General features: G+C 44.8%; 1 protein-coding gene across 1 annotated transcript; it reads right to left on the bottom strand.

Annotated features, from left to right (window-relative positions):
• Positions 1-3,353: 3,353 nt before the first annotated feature.
• Positions 3,354-18,929, bottom strand: LOC145861177 (putative neural-cadherin 2). Its single transcript, XM_082963246.1, has 5 exons — positions 18,647-18,929; positions 17,618-17,807; positions 12,711-12,961; positions 5,162-5,316; positions 3,354-4,450 (listed from the first exon to the last, which is right to left on the bottom strand). The coding sequence occupies exons 1-5, from the start codon at positions 18,927-18,929 to the stop codon at positions 3,803-3,805; spliced, it is 1,527 nt and encodes a 508-aa protein (XP_082819372.1). The 3' UTR covers positions 3,354-3,802.
• Positions 18,930-19,134: the final 205 nt, after the last annotated feature.

The raw sequence follows: 19,134 nt of genomic DNA on the forward strand, positions 1-19,134 counted from the left end.
TCCCTCCTCTTCCTCCATGACCGATGGCTGTGCTGCGTAACCACAAAATGGTATGTTACGTGAGACAACAGAATGTTTCACTTTCGACACCAATGTGTTGTTACTGAACTTGGCAACAGAATGTCTCACATTCGACATCGACAGACAGACATGGAGCTTATCGACAACACCACTCTCATAATAATGAATGAATCTGAAGTAATCAAGAAGCGTCGGAAAAGGATAAAATGCAAAACTCTTCTGAGAAATGAGGGGGATATCCAACGGTGGTTTACTACAGAGGTGAAGCTAACTCTTTGGATATTCACAGCTAGCCTGAGGAGATACTGTATAATGAATATAAGCTGCTTCTAGAATCAATCAGGCTTGTGTCATTAGACAATCCCAATAACATCGTTGGTACAACACTGCAGAGCAGAGGGAATGTTAGAGCTCAGTTTCCGAGCGTGAAGAAAATTGAGGACATCTAGGGAAGCACAGAGCCGTTGTGTGACACTCAGATGTGGATTAGACTGCCATCTGTAGACGTATTGCCAGACATACACACAGAGATACAGTATGACATGACTGTAAAAATCCCTTACACACTGTAGATCTGCAGCTCAGATTACCTTTATCGGTCCTCTTCCGTACATTCCATACAAAGCAAGTAGCCTAAATTCTTATGAAAACCTCTTGATAGTGGACCTTTCCTATGAGAACAAAGGGATGTCAGTAAAGTGCAGCTGGGCCAGTGTACAGCACTGTGGGCCAGTGTACAGCACTGTGTCTCCAGATGTGTTGACATCAGAGTGGCTTTCACTCACCCTCCCAGCATGTCCACCAACCCTTGTGTCTTGTCTGTGAGCCCCTCATATCAAACCTGACTGCTTGTGTTTTGTCTGACTGTCACTGTGTTGTCGTGTAGGCCTTGTCGCTGTGTCAGAAGACATGTCCCGCATTTGCAGCCGGCGTTAGCAGGCAGGAGGACGAGTGCATTTGTCAGTAGAGCTGACACGCATCCCACTTTTTTGCACGACTGACACAGGGGGCCTTCGTAATGTCACATCCCTGGATCCATGGCCTGGGGATATATGTAAACATTCACAGGCACAAACATGCAAGCCACACACACACACACACACACACACACACACACACACACACACACACACACACACACACACTACTCACCCCTGTGATGACACAGGGGTGAGTAGGGGGCACACAGTCTGTGGGAGTGTCTATTGACTGACTGGCTGGGGCTCTGGCTAGGTCACCCCTCATTCACACAATCTCCAGCTGTCACATCAAGCAGCAGCCCTCCCCCTCCTCCACTTCCTCCCTACCCACTTCCCCTCACACGTTTCTCTCTTCTCCCTATCCATTTTTTACTGAGATCTCATCAGCTTGATAGTCTGGCTGCAGCACATCACCTGAGCGACCAAGATATTGCCCCTTTCTGATGGATCAGTTCAACTGTTTTAAGAGATATCCCAGCATGCATCTAGAGGCCTACAGTTGGGAACGCCACGGATTTATGTTGACGTAAACATTTGGAATGAAACCATTTGGATTTGGTACGATGGCTTTAAATATAAAAATATACTTTCGCCTAGCCATGTCTTTCTGTACATACATCATTTCAACATTTGGGGAGACATATTTTGTTACTTTTACAGGCTCGCTCCTGATCCGGCTGTCTGGTTTATGGACTAGCACTGCCATGTAATGGTCAATTGGAGAACTGCATGCGTTGAAGAACAAATGATGAGGAAATTTCATTCTAAGAAGTTACCACTAGATGGGGGTATGGTAAGAGGCATGTTCAAGTCAGCTCAAGACAGGCTGCTTGGTAAAGAAATAGAGGTTACAATGTGTTACAGTAGCAAGGCTTATGTTGTAGCTACGTAAGTCTTGGGGATGTTTGAACTTGAAGGCGCTATTTCCGTCTGAATTCTGCTTTTATAATTGGTCTGGCTCCAAGGCTTATGGGTCTATGCGTGCTTCAAAGCAAGGCCATTCATTACGTGTGACATCACTGACATGGCTAAGCACTTGTTCCATGTCTAGACGGCAGATGAAAGGCCTCCTCTAGAGCTCATGCATCCCTAAACAACCTGTTGTTTTAAGCAGGTTGGTACACTTATCAAGAGCAGCACAAAAGTAAGAGAATTAGAGTTACTTCTGAGGATGCAGGCAAATTGCTGTGGTCTGAGGGGCTTTGGTCCATTTTAGTAATTATATTTCTATGAGAGCAGCACTGCTTCCTTCCCCTATGATGAGCCCCACTGTCACCGCCTTTAACTCAAGTCCTGCAGGGCAATTGAGGATTGAAGAGGTCAGTTCGCCGGGAGCTACATACTTTTTAAGTGCATCTCAGAGAATTCCAAAGGGTCAACAAGGTTTGGGTACAGGACATGAAGGATTAATTATGGAGCAGAAATGAGCTCATCGTTATCATTTAAATTTTTTTTAAATGTATTTAACTAGGCAAGCCACTTAAGAACAAATTCTTATTTACAATGACGGCCTAGGAACAGTGGCTTAACTGCCTTGTTCAGGGGCAGAACAACAGATTTTTACCTTGTCAGCTCGGGGATTCGATCTAGTAACCTTTTGGTAACTGGCGCAACACTCTAACTACCAGGCTACCTGCCGCCCTATTATCATAATCATCATCATATTTTAATATACTGTAGCTTGTTGCTAGCTGCTAGAGTCACATGTTGGACATTGGATTCCTTTTCAAACCCTTGGGGCAATGGCACATTAAGTCCCACAACGTTGAAGGTGACGTTGTGTGGTGGTTGTGTTTGCTGGGTTCTTACTTTATCCATGTTGTGTTGGACTCTATGCTTCCTTTTATAGCAATGCTAGCATCTTTTTCAGCTGAATTTCAGAGTTGTAACCCAGGTCAACAGCCCCTGTTCATGGTTGATGATGAGTTTGAGAGACAATAAGCAGGGGATTGAGGTAGTCACAGTCAAGATATTGGGACATACTGGTCCTGGTTCTCAACCCAAACGCTTTCCAGTCTAGACAAGTGGGTTTTAGTAGCATATAATATTTAGACGCCGTTATGAATCAATAAATAAGAGGTAGAGCATAACAAGTCTGTATTGAGGTACTTAACTTGCTGAGGAATACAGGCATGCATTTACCCAGCATAGCTTTTGATAAAGAAAATCGGATGGTGAAAAAAATAAATTTGATCAAAAAAAGAAGATAGTAATTGGCTTATATTATCACTAACATAAATTCCAAAATATGTTGGTATTTCTTTAAGGAAACAATTTCATAACTAAAATATTATCAAAGATATTTATTTAAATAGAATCAAATCAAAACAAACAAATATTTTTTTTCTTCACAGAATTTATATTACGATAATGATCAACAAATACTTTTGCCTTCTTTTACATATGTTTTTGTGAGGCTTTCTGTTCAAAATGAATGCAATTTTGGTGTTACCAAAGGGTCAAAAGGTGCTTTCCATATGGAGTATATACAGGGCATTGCCAAGAAAAAGGTTCTACTTTTCCAGATTGTTTGTAAAATATATAATATCAAGTTAAAGCGTCACATTTTTGCCACAATCCGCCCATATAATACTTTTCAAAGGGGTCACAAATCAGAAATGTACATTTCTTAAATATTTCTTCTCCTTTGGTTTTTCCCCCAACACCATCATTGGATCAATCGATATAAACATTTCACAACTTCCAATTTTTGAGATGCTGCCTTTGAACGTCCTCTCCTTTATATCCTTGAACTCAGTATCCAAGTGTGAATTCCAATCTTTTGTATTCTGACTCCAGTCTCATCCGCTCTTCTCACAGTTGGGCTGCGCCCTGCACTCTCTATCCTTCACTTTGTCCTTCTGTCCCTCTGTGCTCTTGGCGGCAGCAGAGTCCACAGCACCGTCCACTCTGAGTTCACTGGCAACAGCTCGCAGGGCTTTGAGCCTGTCCAGCCGTGGGCTCTGGGATCTCTGACGCTCCAGGCTCTCCTGACCCCCCTGAACCCTAACCTCTGACCCCTGACCTTCATCGCTGAGGGAGCTGAGCGAGCGCACGGCCAGCCTACCACGCTGCGCCTTATTGGACAGGGGACGCAGTGAGGTCATGTAGCCGGGGTTGTCCCCCGGGGAGCGGTCCGTGTCCCTGATGACCTCACACAGGTAGCGGGCCAGGTCCTGACTGGAGAAGGACAGGGACTTGTGGGAACGCCGCATTGCAATGGGAGAGGTGAGGGTGGCTGACCCGGACGGAGGGTGGGCCAGGCGCAGGGCGATTGCTGTGCTGCCGTTTTTGGGTCCATTTGGTCCTTTTGGTTTGGTCCCATTCTTCGTGTCTGGCGGCTTGGTCGTCTGAGGGTAGGAGATGATGCATTGTGGGTAGCTGTACCACAGTGACTGGGCTGGACTGGGCCGCAGAGACCTCTGTAACTCCACCATGTTGAAGGCATTCTGGAGAGTGAGAGAGGGAAAGAGATAGAAAGGGAGAGACAAAGACAGAGAGGGAGAGAGAAAGAGAGATGAAGAAGATTAGAGAGAGTTGTTTAGAGATGAGCTGCTTATAAAAACGAAGAGATTAATAGACAAAGAAAACACTCAACAGCAGGACCTGAATTTATAATAATATTTGACTATGAAATATTCCAGTCTGCTGTGCTTTTGACTGGAGAGGATTTTTTATTCTACCTAAGAAAAAAGCATGAGGCCTAAGTGGCAACGTTGGCAGCAACAGTCCCATTGATTGGCCTTGTAATTAATTATCTAATTGCAGTGGGAAAAAAGTGCTATTAAAGCAAATAGAGGCATTATTAAGGAGTATTGGTCTCTGACATCATTTTCCTAATGATTCTGCTAGGGTGGTTCTTTCGGTGTTAATTTCCAAGCCTCTACCAACACCAGTCCACCTGGTTTGGTAGAGCTGCCAGACGAACACTCACTATGTAAACTGTGACTCTGTGAATCTTCCCACGCCTTGCTTGGTTTATAAACAGTTTGTTTATCTATGGTTTGTATGGTTTCTCCTGTGCCTGTGAGTTGTGATCCTAATTTCCCTAAGGGAATCGATCAAGTTGTATTCTACTATATTCTGTATTGTAGTGGTTATGGAGAGATAATGGTAGTTGTGTTGAAGGACATACTGGGATTCAGAGTCTGTATCTGTACCTGGTCCTGCTCCCCTCCACCCTCCTCGTCATAGTTGAGCACGTTCTCTCGGATGTCCTCCCATTCTCCGTGGTGTGCGGAGACGTGGTAGACGCCCTCCTTCAGGCCCTTGTGTCTCCTCCAGCAGGAGTAGAGGGACAGGCCCAGCATCAGCACTGGGGGGGGGGGGGGGGACAGAGAGCACGTTGGGAGGTGGACAGCGGACCGGGGGAGAGGGGTAGAAGGTTTCACCCAATGTTCTATCAGTTAACAATGTACAGAAAAAATTGCAGTGTCCTAGACAGAGTGTGCAATGATATTAAATGAAACGGATAGTGAAGCTTGGATTGGAGGGGAGAGAACCAGATACCCACATTTTGTGCACCACATTGGCTGCGTTGACACATGCAGCACTATTAGTCAATCTGACTAGTCAAAAGACTAGTGGGAAAAGAATTGGGCTGCCTGTGTAAAAAAAATCCATTGTAGTCCACTTATAGGCCTCGAGCGAGGTGGAAAAAGATATATAGATAGATGGACAGACTGGGGGCAGTGGCATTCAATATCACGCCGACACGTATGTTATATGTGCTGCAGCAGCACAACCCACTAGACCAGCCCCAGGCTCTAGAAAATATTTCTGACACCAAAATGGCCACCATACATCCACCCATACAGTAACTCGGATACCCAATACCTCTAAACCGGTCTTTCTTTGTAAAAAAAACAGTAAAGACGTATGATCCTTGTGGATAGGCAGAGTAAATTGCCACCACATTGTTCTATGCAATAATCCAGTCAGTCTGTCCTTATCAACATCGATGAGGACCTGGAGCTATAGGACAAAGCAACAGAGACTGAGACACCACGTTCTCCTGTATTTTCTATCCTATTTCAAAGACGACAACCTTTACACTTCTCTTCACAAAACCAACAATCTGCATGTCCAAGCCAAAGCCACTGTGGCCAGAGCTCCCAGGAATATCGAGAGAGCGTTGTAGGAATGTTGTAATAGCATTGTGTGAATGCTGCTAGAGCACTGACATCAATCACATCTATGTGTTGAATTATACAGTATGCTGCGCTGACCTTTAAAATCCATTAATCTCTACCAATATTTCTTCTACTGTCTGCCATCTCCCTCTCGCTTCCTTTCTCCTTTCTTTATCTGTCTCATTCTCTCCATCTTTCGCTCATTCTTGTTAGTCTCTTTGTGTTTCTTTCCTTCATTCTCCATGTCTCTTTTGACTCTGTACGGCTTTTATCTCTCACACTAAAGGTGATGCATCAGAACGGGTACGTTTTCTATCGCGTTTTGGTTTGGACGCATCGGTTCATCCATTTAATAATTGAGGGGTACATTGCAGCAGTTACACTGGAATTAAGTAATGGTTTACTGAACACATATGACACTCATCAAGGTCACTCAACTGAATAGGTTTTCAAAATCAGCAAAAATACATTTCATATAATTGGGGTTTGAATATTACTCACTGTCTGTGGCTGGAATTTGACTTTTAATTATTTGTCTCTACTCAAGGCACCCATAAGTCGTTAAATATTTATATTCTATATGATTATATCTCTATCATCCAGGGCCATCATGATGCACCAGAAAGTTATCGGACTCTTCCTAACATTGATTTTAGCCTGGTTCCAGATCATTTTGTGCTCTCTTGCCAACTTCTATGGTAATTGTAGCATGACAATGGCCACAGGATCATAGGAGTTGGCAAGAGAGCACAAACAGATCTGGAACCAGCTAACACTGACTGCAACAAGTGGAAAGGTAGACCTCCAGCTATGCCTACTCGGTGTGTGCTGGAGGTAGGTTTATTGTCAGGTTCTATTGATCAGCTAACCTTGCTGCATGCCCTCCACTGTGCCGTACAGACCCAGAGAAACACGATGGAATCCAGATGAGCTGGGATCCCAGCAGGTCTCAGAACTCCCCCTCAGCCACAATATTACCACCTCCACAGTGCTTACCATTTTCCTTTTTATCCACACACACCTCCAATCACCTGAACCTCACATCAAACACACAAACACACCTCTACGGGCCAATTAGTCAACACGCCCAGCAGTGGTGCTTTATCACACACACAGAGTCAGACGAACACACACACACACAAACATGCACACAGAAGGACGAACACACACACACCACAGGCGGCCAGTGGCACCTGAATTGGGGAGGATGGCTCATAGTAATGGCTGGAACGGAATACATGGAATGGTATCAAAAACGTGTTCGATAGCATTCACTCTATTCCCAACATTATTATGCCCCCTCCTCCCCTCAGCAGCCTCCTGTGACACACACACGCTTGACGATTCACAGATACAGACACGGACAGATAAGGACAAGGACATGACAGACAAGGACATGACAGACAAGTGTCCACAAACAAACACACACACACACACACACACACACACACACACACACACACACACACACACACACGACGATCAGTGGCAGTGCTGGTGTTGTTACATCTCTAAATATATTAACTCAGGCTGGAGAACAAACACAGCTCCTATCCATTTTCCATGATGCTGCTTTGAGGTTAGCCACCAAACATGGGGGTCTTGGGATGTTAGGTTTAATGTTTAAAGAAGGATTTTTAAGCCTTGAGACATGGATTTGGTATGTGTGCCTTTCAAATCAAATCAAATGTTATTTGTCACATGCGCCGAATACAACAGGTGTAGACCTTACAGTGAAATGCTTACTTACAAGCCCTTAACCAACAATGCAGTTTTAAGAAAATACCCCCAAAAGAAGTAAGAGATAGAACGACAAATAATTAAAGAGTAGCAGTAAAAAACAATAGCGGGGCTATATATAAGGGGTACTGGTACAGAGTCAATATGTCATTGTGTGTTAGTTTGTTGGTGATGTGGACGCCAAGGAACTTGAAACTCTCAACCTGCTCCACTGCAGCCCCATCGATGAGAATGGGGGCGTACTTTGGGGGCGTACTTTTTCCTGTAGTCCACAATCATCTCCTTTGTCTTGCTCACATTGAGGGAGAGGTTGTTGTCCTTGCACCACACGGCCAGGCCTCTGACCTCCTCCCTATATGCTGTCTCATTGTTGTCGGTGATCAGGCCTACCACCGTTGTGTCATCAGCAAACTTTATGATGGTGTTGGAGTCGTGCCTGGCCGTGCAGTCATGAGTGAACAGGGAGTACAGGAGGGGACTGAGCACGCACCACTGAGGGCCCCCAGTGTTGAGGATCAGCGTGGTGGACCCTTACCACCTGGTGGCGGCCCTTCAGGAAGTCCAGGATCCAGTTGCAGAGGGAGGTGTTTAGTCCCAGGGTCCTTAGCTCAGTGATGAGCTTTGAGGGCACTATGGTGTTGAACGCTGAGCTGTAGTCAATGAACAGCATTCTCACATAGGTGTTCCTTTTGTCCAGGTGGGAAAGGGCAGTGTGGAGTGCAATAGAGATTGCAAAATCTGTGGCTCTGTTGGTGCGGTATGCAAATTGGAGTGAGTCTAGGGTTTCTGGGATAATGGTGCTGATGTGAGCCATGACAAGCCTTTCAAAGCATTTCATGGCTACAGACGTGAACATTTCAAAGCATTTCATGGCTACAGACATGAGCATTTCAAAGCATTTCATGGCTACAGACAAAAGATTTAAGAGCCTTTGAACGGGGTATGGTAGTAGCTGCCAGGTGCACTGGTTTGTGTCAAGAACTGCAACGCCTCTGGGTTTTTCACGCTCGACAATTTCCAAGAATGGTCCATAACCTAAAGGACATCCAGCCAACTTGACACACCTGTGGGAAGCATTGGAGTCAACATGGGCCAGCATCCCTGTGGAATGCTTTCAACATCTTGTAGAGTCCATGCCCTGCCAAATTAAGGCTGTTCTGAGGGCAAAAGGGGGTGCAACTCAATATTAGGAAGGCGTTTTTTTATGTTTTGTACACTCAGTGTATAGCTAGATGGAAAAATGTATGATGACATGTCAGAAAGTAAATGATATTACACAACATATAACATGGAGTGAAAATATGAAAGGAGAAACAAAGGACAAGACAAAGACAGATGAGAGAAGGGAAATGTTGTGAGGTTTTATTAAGAAAAGTATGTTCTAGTACAAAAACACAGTCACTTTAACAACTATTTACATCCATTCTATATGGAAAGGAAATGTCCTCTTCATTGAATATCAAATCCAATGACACATACAGTAAAAATGTCAATGTAATGGACAATAAAGTTGTTCATTGCTGAATTTGAAACCCATTCAACAAGTGGGTAAGTATGCCTAAGTATGGCTAATGAAGCATACTTAGATGGCAAATTTTGCCTGTCTCTGGTTCTGTCAGTGGCAAATGTTGAACTTGGCAATCAGCCAGTCTGTGATGGGTTATGTAAATCTGAATTATGGATGATCACTTAAACTTTTATTGGAGTTTGAGGCAGAGGAGAAAAGACGGAGAGTTCCAGTTGAATTTAGCAGCAGGCCGTCAGCCCGCCTCAGTGTGTTGTGGGGGATGTGTGTTGTCTGTGACTTTTTGTCCAGGCGTTTGTTTGTCACTTGCGCACACACACACACACACACACACACACACACACACACACACACACACACACACACACACACACACACACACACACACACACACACACACACACACACACACACAGACACCTCTGTCATCTCCAACAAGCCTTGTCTGATGCTGACTCGCTCCCTCAGTTATGACTTCAAGTAGGAGAACAACTTAAAACTTTAACAGTTATCAAAGGACCTCCAACCGCAGTATCCGGTTACAGACAGCCCGGTCTAAGAACTGTAGCCTGAGTCATGTTAGAGACAGAAGGTGTTGCTAGCTACTGAACTGTATTTCCCATCACAGAGATGATTCAAGAAAAGTTCATATAAACTCTTGGTGACCTCCCATTTCCATTTTGATATATTCAGGAATTCGCCTAATTCAAAAGGTCAAAGGTTTGAGTGCAGATTATAAATTCCAGGAACTAGAGTAACTACTAGGTAGCTTAGATGACTGCAACATGCAGTTTCATTTACATATTCAACACATGAATGTCCGTGAATGATGCCAAGGCCTCCGTTTGTTATCTTTGTAATTATCATATCAAATATTGAAGTATAGCATTTGATCTGTACCTCATGTGGCTGTTGCAATACACCAGCTACATGCCCCGGGGAGGTATTGTGCTGTTGAATCAGTTATAGAGGTAGCAGAGACTGTGTGTTGAATCGTCAGACCAATTTATAACTCTGTTTTTGATAGAGAGACTCATAAACTGTATACAAGTAGCTCTATGGAGAGATAGCCCGCTGCACTGGACACACCAACACAGCTTACTATGTGTCAGCAGCAAACATGGACACATTTAGATGAAAACGGTAGGAGAAAGTAAATGACAAAGAAATAGAAGAGAGAGATCAAATCTGACATAAACGGACGTAACAGGACTGGAATGACAAACAGACGAGATAAAAAAGTAAGGGAAAGGAGGATGACAAATAAAAGTCTGAATTCAAGAAAGACAAAATAAAGGAGGGCATGACTGAGGGGCCCCCAAACTTTTTTGAACTGTAACTCAGCGAAAGCTTTGGGGGTTTTATTGTGGCTCATAGAGTTATCAAAATTAATGTTTCTAGCCAGGACCCATGCAGCCCCACTGACTGAGGCCACTCACAGCTCCTGAGATCCATACTAAGAACACTTGGGGCTCAATTCCACCAAATCCACATTGCAGTATTTACGCAGTAGCTCTTTTCCCTATGGCCAAATAAAATCACAGATGGTTTTGGGTACTGCAAGAACCTATTACCAGGTAGACACCAGAGGAGGCTGGTGGGAAGAGCTATAGGAGGATGGGCTCACTGTAATGGCTGGAATGGAATAAATGGAACGGAGTCAAACATGTGGTTTCCAGATCTTTGTTGTGTTTTATACCGTTACATTAATTCTATTCCAGCCATTACAATGAGCCTGTCCTCTTATAGCTCCTCCCACCAGCCTCCTCTGGTAGACACACCTCACCGATTGAAGCTTCCAGTTTTTAGAACTAGAAATCTGCGTATCCAGCAAGGTTGGGTAGGTTACTTTCTAAATATAATCATTAAAGTTACTAGTTACCCGTCCAAAATTGTAATCAGTAACATCACTTTTGAATTACCCATAAATGAATGTTGCATTTTACTTTATGGGTTGGTTATGTAGGCTTGTTCTAGCCCATTGCTTTCTACTACAAATAATAATATGATTAGGCTCTATCTTTACATTAAAAACCAGTCTGTCAGATTTCCAGTCATTACAATTCATTTAATAGCTCTTGATCTTCAAGAAAAATAAATGGAAATATGGGAATATAGATTAGCCAAATTGTTTTACCTGAGAATAACCCCAAAACGAAGGACTTATTACTGATTATGATTTTGTTGTCATGGAGGACTGGTTGGGCTAATTGCTTTGAGTTGAAAAATAAATGTTGCTCTCATGGAATGGCATGCTTTGAGCACTACTGAAAAGTACTGTTTGCATCTAAAAAATGTCTGTTATATGCTGCATTAGTTATTGGCCTATTGTTTACCTTTTTGTTGGTGACACTTTAAAATGTTGATACTTTTCAGCCGTATAAGTCTATGGTGCATGAGGTTAGGCATATGGATACATATTTTTTAATCACCATGAATTAGATTGAGCTTAAAAACACCACTCGTGGCCTTAAATCAAACTCCTTTTTGACAGTATGGAGTATACCACACAATACCATAGAGTTTAGAAGGGAGTAACTGCCTCAAACCTTTATTACATAGGCTGGGATCCGCACTATATAGCTGTTGCAAGAGTGCATTTTTCACTGGCTGTCCACTGGTTGCAAAAACAATGATTGATAGGCATCATAAACTTCTTCAATTCAACCATTATTGGGTTAAAATCTCTGGCGTAGCTCACAAGCCCACGCAATGGGGGGGGGGGGGGGGGGGGGGGGGCACAAGCTTTGGGGTCCCCCAACCCCTCAAAAATAAAAACATGTTTGGAGGACGGCCCCCCAGATAGCATATCAATACGTCATAAGCCATGAAATACCAATGTCCAGAGCAAATTATCCCAATTTCAAACTCTCCCTAAAAATCCCATAGGGATGCTGCCCAGCAGCGTTGCAGTTCTTGACACACTCAAACCAGTGCACCTGGCACCTACTACGATACCCTGTTCGAGGGCACTTAAATATTTTGTCTTGACCATTCACCCTCTGAATGGCACACAAACACAATCCATGTGTCAATTGTGTCAAGACTTAAAAATCCTTCTTTAAACTGTCACCTCCCCTTCATCTACACTGATTTAAGTGAATTTACCAGTTACCATCAATAAGGGATCATAGCTTTTACCTGGATTCACCTGGTCATGTCATGGAAATGTTGTTTCTAATGTCTTGTACACTCAGTGAACATTTGTGAAAACCCACCCACAACCAAAACCAGATGAAACCAAATCAGAGAATAAAGATGAAAGATGGCATTTTCACCACAGGTAGTAGACAACGTAGTCCATATAGTTACCTAGGAAGGCCAGGACACAGATACTGATGGCAAACGCAGAGCTGAGGCTCAGAGTGTTGTTGTCGTTGTTGTGGTAGAGCGTCAGAGAGACCTCACAGTGGCGCCCACGGTAGCCCTCCGAGCAGTGACACGAGTACTTGGCAGGCGAGTGGGCCACACAGGTGCCGTGGCGACAGGGCCTGCTGACGCACAGCGTGTAGACGCACACCTTACTCGAGTCATTCTCCTTCGTCATGTAACCAGGGGGGCACCTGTGGAGATGCAAATAAGGACGAGGTTGTGGAGAGTGTGATTCATTCACCTGAACTGGATGGAAATAACTTTTAATTATAAGGGATAGGAATAGCCGTCCTGGCACTGTGAAAATCTCAGCCAGGTCACCCGTGATACAAGTCAGTATTCGACTTTCAACTATGTCTGAGGACATCGGGAGATGATGTGGAAACTGGCTACTAAGTACCCCCGAGTGGACATCCCATGGTGATGAAAGGCCTCAGAGATGTTTCACATGCTCTGATCCCAGCTAGGGACGACAGGAAACACTGGAGTCCAGGGGAGTTTAAAGACGCTGGCAGCTTAGACACTCCCTGTCACTACGGTTAGCTTTATTTCCTCAGGTTGACACACCGCTAGGATTCTCAAAAGAGCTGAGTCATTGCAGGGGGGGGGGGGGGGGGTTCTCTAAGTGCGTCGTTAAGCCATGTGTCGATACTGATAGGATCTAAAGAAAAGCAGCCCTGTTCTTGAATCAGCTTTCTCCATTCAAATCTTACCTTAACATTAGAATTATTCCACAGTACTGATGACGGATCAGGCGAGATATTACCACCTACGGCTGCAAATAGGCTATTGAGGCAGCTTATTACTCTTACCCAATAATTATGCACAAAATCATAGATTGGGCACATCATTGCGCACATGTTGTCACACATCATGAAACACATTGAGGCAAACATTACAGACATTTTAATCCTTCACTTGTTTGTAACAATTGCAAACACTTAGGTAACTTTTTATTTTTAGTTAACTTCATTCTGAGTTAAGGTTATGACGATAATCTTAATGCTGCGAAAGCTTTGGAAATTGTATTTGTCATAGAATTCTGAAACAACAGGTGTAGACTAACAGTGAATTGCTTACTTACGGGCCCTTCCCAACAATGCAGAGATTAAATACACAGAGTAATGATAACTTGGCTATATAGTATATTGACACCCTTACATGGACACCCTTTCAAATTAGTGGATTCGGCTATTTCAGCCACACCCCTTGCTGACAGGTGTATAAAATCGAGCACACAGCCATGCAATCTCCATTCATCAACATTGGCAGTAGAATGGTCTTACTTAAGAGCTCAGTGACTTTCAACGTGGTACCGTCATAGGATGCCAACTTTCCAACAAGTCAGTTTGTCAAATTTCTTCCCTGCTAGAGCTACCCGTCATCTGTTATTTTGAAGTGGAAATATCTAGGATCAACAACGGCTCAGCCACGAAGTGGTAGGCCACACAAGCACACAGAACATGACCGCCTAGGGCTGAAGTGTGTAGTGCATAAAAATCGTCTGTCTTCAGTTACAACACTCACTACGAGTTCCGAACTGCCTCTGGAAGCAGCATCAGCTATTCATCAGGAGCTTCATGAAATGGGTTTCCATGGCCGAGCAGCCGTACACAAGCCTGAGATCACCATGCACAATGCCAAGTGTCGGCTGGAGTGGTGTAAAGCTTGCCGCCATTGTACTTAGGAGCAGTGGAAATGCGTTATCTGGAGTGATGACTCATGCTTCACCATCTGGCAGTCCGACGGACTAATCTGGGTTTGGCGAATACCAGGAGAACGCTACCTGCCCGAATGCATAGTGCCAACTGTAAAGTTTGGTGGAGGAGGAATAATGGTCTGGGGCTGTTTTTCATGGTTTGGGCTAGGCCCCTTAGTTCCAGTGAAGGGAAATCTTAACGCTACAGCATACAATGACATTCTAGACAATTCTGTGCTTCCAACTTTGTGGTAACAGTTTGGGGAAGGCCCCTTTCCTGTTTCAGCATGACAATGCTCCCGTGCACAAAGCAAGGTCCATACAAAAATGGTTTGTCGAGATCGGCGAAGAAGAACTTGATTGGCCTGCACAGAGCCCTGACCTCAACCCCATCAAACACCTTTGGGATGAATTAGAATGCCGACTGCGAGCCATGCCTAATCGCCAAACATCAGTGCCCGACCTCAGTAATGCTCGTGACTGAATGAACGCAAGTCCCCGCAGCAATGTTCCAACATCTAGTGGAAAGCCTTTCCAGAAGAGTGAAGGCTGTTATAGCAGCAAAAGGGGGACCAACGCCATATTAATGCCCATGATTTTGGAATGAGATGTTCAACGAAGAGGTGTCCACATACTTTTAGTCTTGTAGTGTATGTATATATAGGTAGGGATAAAGTGACTAGGCAACAGGATAGATAATAAACAGCAACAGAAGCGTATGTGATAAGTCAAATTAGTTAGGGCGAAAAGGGTCAATGCAGATAGTTAATACCTAGCTGTTCAGGGTCATGTTGGTTCCAGACTCTGTGCATCGGTACCTCTTGCCATGCTGTAGCAGAGAGAACAGAGACTTGGGTGGCTTTGACAATTTTTAGGGACTTCCTCTGACACCGCCTGGTATAGAAGTCCTGGATGGCAAGGAGCTCGACCCCAGTGATGTACTGGGGCGTACACACTATCCCCTGTAGCGTTTTATGGTCGGATGCCAAGTAGTTGCCATACCAAGTGGTGGTGCAGCCAGTCAAGATGCTCTCAATGGTGCAGCCTCATGGGGGGTAATGTGCATTGTCGTGCCCTCTTCACGACTGTGTTGGTGTGTTTGGACCATGATATTTCCTTACTGATGTGGACACAGAGGAACTTGAAGCTTGACCTGCCCCACTACAGCCCCGTTGATGTGGATGGGGCTGTGCTCGTCCCTCCATTTCCTGTAGTCCATGATCAGCTCCTTTGTCTTGCCGACGTTGTGGGAGAGGTTGTTGTCCTGGCACCACGCTTCCAGTTCTCTGACCTCCTCCTTGTAGGCTGTCTCATAGTCATCGGTAATCAGGCCTACCACCGTTGTGTTGTCAGCAAACTTAATAATGGTGTTGGAGTGGTATGTGGCCACGCAGTCATGGGTGAAAAGGGAGTACAGGAGGGGACTAAGCACGCACCCCTGATGGTCCCCCATGTTTGAGGGTCAGCGTGGTGGATGTGTTGTTGCCTATCCACACCACCTGGGGCGGCCCGTCAGGAAGTCCTGAATCTGAATCCAGAGAGAGGGTCCTCTGTTTCATCCCAGGGTCCTTAGTTTAGTGTTGAGCTTGGAGAGGACTATGGTTTTGAACAGTGAGCTCTAATAAATGAACAACATTCTCACGTAGGTCTTCCTTTTGTCCACATGGGAAAGGACACCGTGGCGTGTAACAGAGATTGCGTCACCTGTGGATCTCTTGGGGCAGTATGCGAATTGAAGTGTGTCCAGGGTATCTGGAATGATGCTGTTGATATGAGCCATGACCGCTGATCAGCATTTCAAAGCATTTCATGGCTACAGACGTGAGTGCTACGGGACGATAGTCATTTAGACAGGTTACCTTGGCGTTCTTGGGCGCAGGGACTATAGTGGTCTGCTTGAAACAGGTATTACAGACTGGGTCAGGGAGTGGTTGAAAATGTCAGTGAAGACTCTTGCCAGCTGGTCAGCGCCTGCTCTGAGTACGCATCCCGGTAATCCATCTGGCCCTGCGGCGTTGTGAATGTTATGTTAACCTGTGTTTATGTCTTACTCACATCGGCTACAGAGAGCTTGATCAAACAGTTATCCAGAACAGCTGGTGCTCTCATGCATGCTTCAGTGTTGCTACCCTCAAAGCAAGCATAGGAGCTATTTAGCTCTTCTGGTAGGCCAGCGTCACAGGACAAGTCACGGTTGGGTTTCCCGTTGTAATCCATGATAGTTTGCAAGCCCTGACACATCTGACAAGCATCAGAGCTGGTGTAGTAGGATTCGATCTTGGTCCTGTATTGACTTCTTGCCTGTTGGATGTTTTGTCGGAGGGCATAGGGGATGTCTTATAAGCGTCCTGATTAGTGTCCCGCTCCTTGAAAGTGGCATCTCTAGTCTTTAGTTCAGTGAGGATGTTGCCTGTAATCCATAGCTTCTGGTTGGAGTTTGTACGTATGATCGATGTTGTCGATGCCCTTTTTAATGAAGCCGGTGACTGATGTGTTAAACTCTTCAATGCCATCGGATGAATCCTATGAATCCCGGAACATATTCCAGTCTGGTCATCGGACCACTTCCATGTTGAGCGCGTCACTGGTATTTCCTGTTAAAGTTTTTACTTGTAAACAGGAATCAGGAGGATAGAGCTATGGTCAGATTTGCCAAATGGATGGTGAGGGAGAGCTTTGTACGCATCTCTGTGTGTGGAGTAAAGGTGATCTAGAGTTTTTTCGCCTCTAGTGGCACAGGTGACATGCTGGTAGAAATGAGGTCAAACGGATTTCAGTCTTGTCAGGTGTCCTGCACGCCGGCCTCTATAGCACCGTCTCCTTCTTCTTTGAGTGTCAGGGATTTCAGCCTGGTTCAGGATAATCAATATGTCTTTCGCCTCCAACTCATTGAAGTAGAAGTCCTTGTCCAAATCGAGGTTATTGACAGCTGATGTCCAGAAGCTTTTTTCAGTCATAGGAAACGATGGTGGAAACATTATGTACCAAAAAAGTTAAGATCAGTGCAAAAAAAGACACAAAATAGCAGAATTGGTCAGGAGCCCATACAACAGCCGCTACTCCCTCCAGCTCCACTACAGCGCCATTATAGCTTATAGCCTAGGGCCCAGAGTTTTTCCTGACAAGATTTCCAGCCGTAATTTAGTACCTGCACTCGTGTTTCCTCCAGAGGTCCACACATATGAAGGGGGGAGAGCACTGGTGTTTCCTGCAGGCGTCTGAGGGGCAACCTGGGGATACCCCCTGGGATGTGACCACCTGGAGGCCCTTGGACCCCATGGAGGGCTGCTTTGCCATGGGCATGGGCCTCCCGTTCAGCCTCAGATCTCGCAGACACCCTGGTGGAAAAACACAGAGAGGGAAAGAGAGATGAGACACAGCAACATAGTGACATTCAGAGACATACACACTATGCCTGAGGCAAAACCTTTAAAGTAAGTTTCATGAAGCGACGGAAACGCACACACACACACACACACACACACACACACACACACACACACACACACACACACACACACACACACACACACACACACATATATAGCCCGGGGCTTAGCTGTCAGTGCAGCCCTTTGTTTCAAAGGATATTTACTTTGTTTGGTTGTCTCGCCATCCTCTGGGAAGGATGTGTAACACATCATTTATACAGACACATCCCTGCTCCTTAATAATTTATACTGACACATCCCTGCTCCTGAATCATTTATACAAACACATTCCTGCTCCTGAATCATTTATGCAGACACATCCCTGCTCCTGAATCATTTATACAGACACCTCCCTGCTTCTGAATCATTTATACAGACACATCCCTGCTCCTGAATCAAGTCCTTCACACTTCATCTGCCTCAGCCCCAAATCCATAGCCGACCTCCTCAGAGTCTAGATCTAAAACCATTTGCGATAGGAAGGCGGGGGTAGCTAAGGAATCATTCACCTCAGTGATTTAGATTGGTGAAACACAATGGTGCATCAGTCTTGTGCTGCCAATCACACACAGATAATACATGATTTTATACCACTTTAATTTGTTTGTTCATTTGTCCAAGCATTTATCTTCCCTCGTGGTCCTCTGGCAGTAACAACTAGTGGGAAATGCCAGTGTGAAATTAGGTGGATAATATTAGTGGTCAGTACCAGGGGGCAGTACCAGATGGCAGTACCAGCACCATACCTAAGAAGCTGTGGTTGTTTCCTGAAGGGAAAGTGTTTCCCAGCATCACCACTGTTTGATCGATGACTATCTCCTGACTAGTCCCAGGAGCGGCTGTGACCTCTTGCCTCCCGCCGCCACCATCCAATCGAAGGGTGAACTCTTTGCCATGACGATCCAGCTCCACCTCGTGCCATTCTCCGTTGTCAAGGCGTTGGAAGGGCAGCGTGAGGTTGTAGCGTCTGTCACCCAGGTTGTAAAAGACAGCCAGTAGCCCCTGAAACACCTGAAATATACAGTGCATATCAATCAATTGAAATGAACCAAAACTGCTGTAAAAATCACAGATCGCACCATTAAAATGTCAAACATTCAATTAAGACCATTGTACTTAATATTTAAACTTTACAAAACTGACACGGACATTACTTAACTCAGCCCAGAAGGAGAATCTCACAGACAACAATTATCCACAGCAGCTAAGCCTGAACAAACATACTGGGCTGGAG

Source organism: Salmo salar, chromosome 16 (genome assembly GCF_965601325.2).
Source record: "Salmo salar chromosome 16, fSalSal1, whole genome shotgun sequence".
Lineage (NCBI taxonomy): Eukaryota > Metazoa > Chordata > Actinopteri > Salmoniformes > Salmonidae > Salmo > Salmo salar.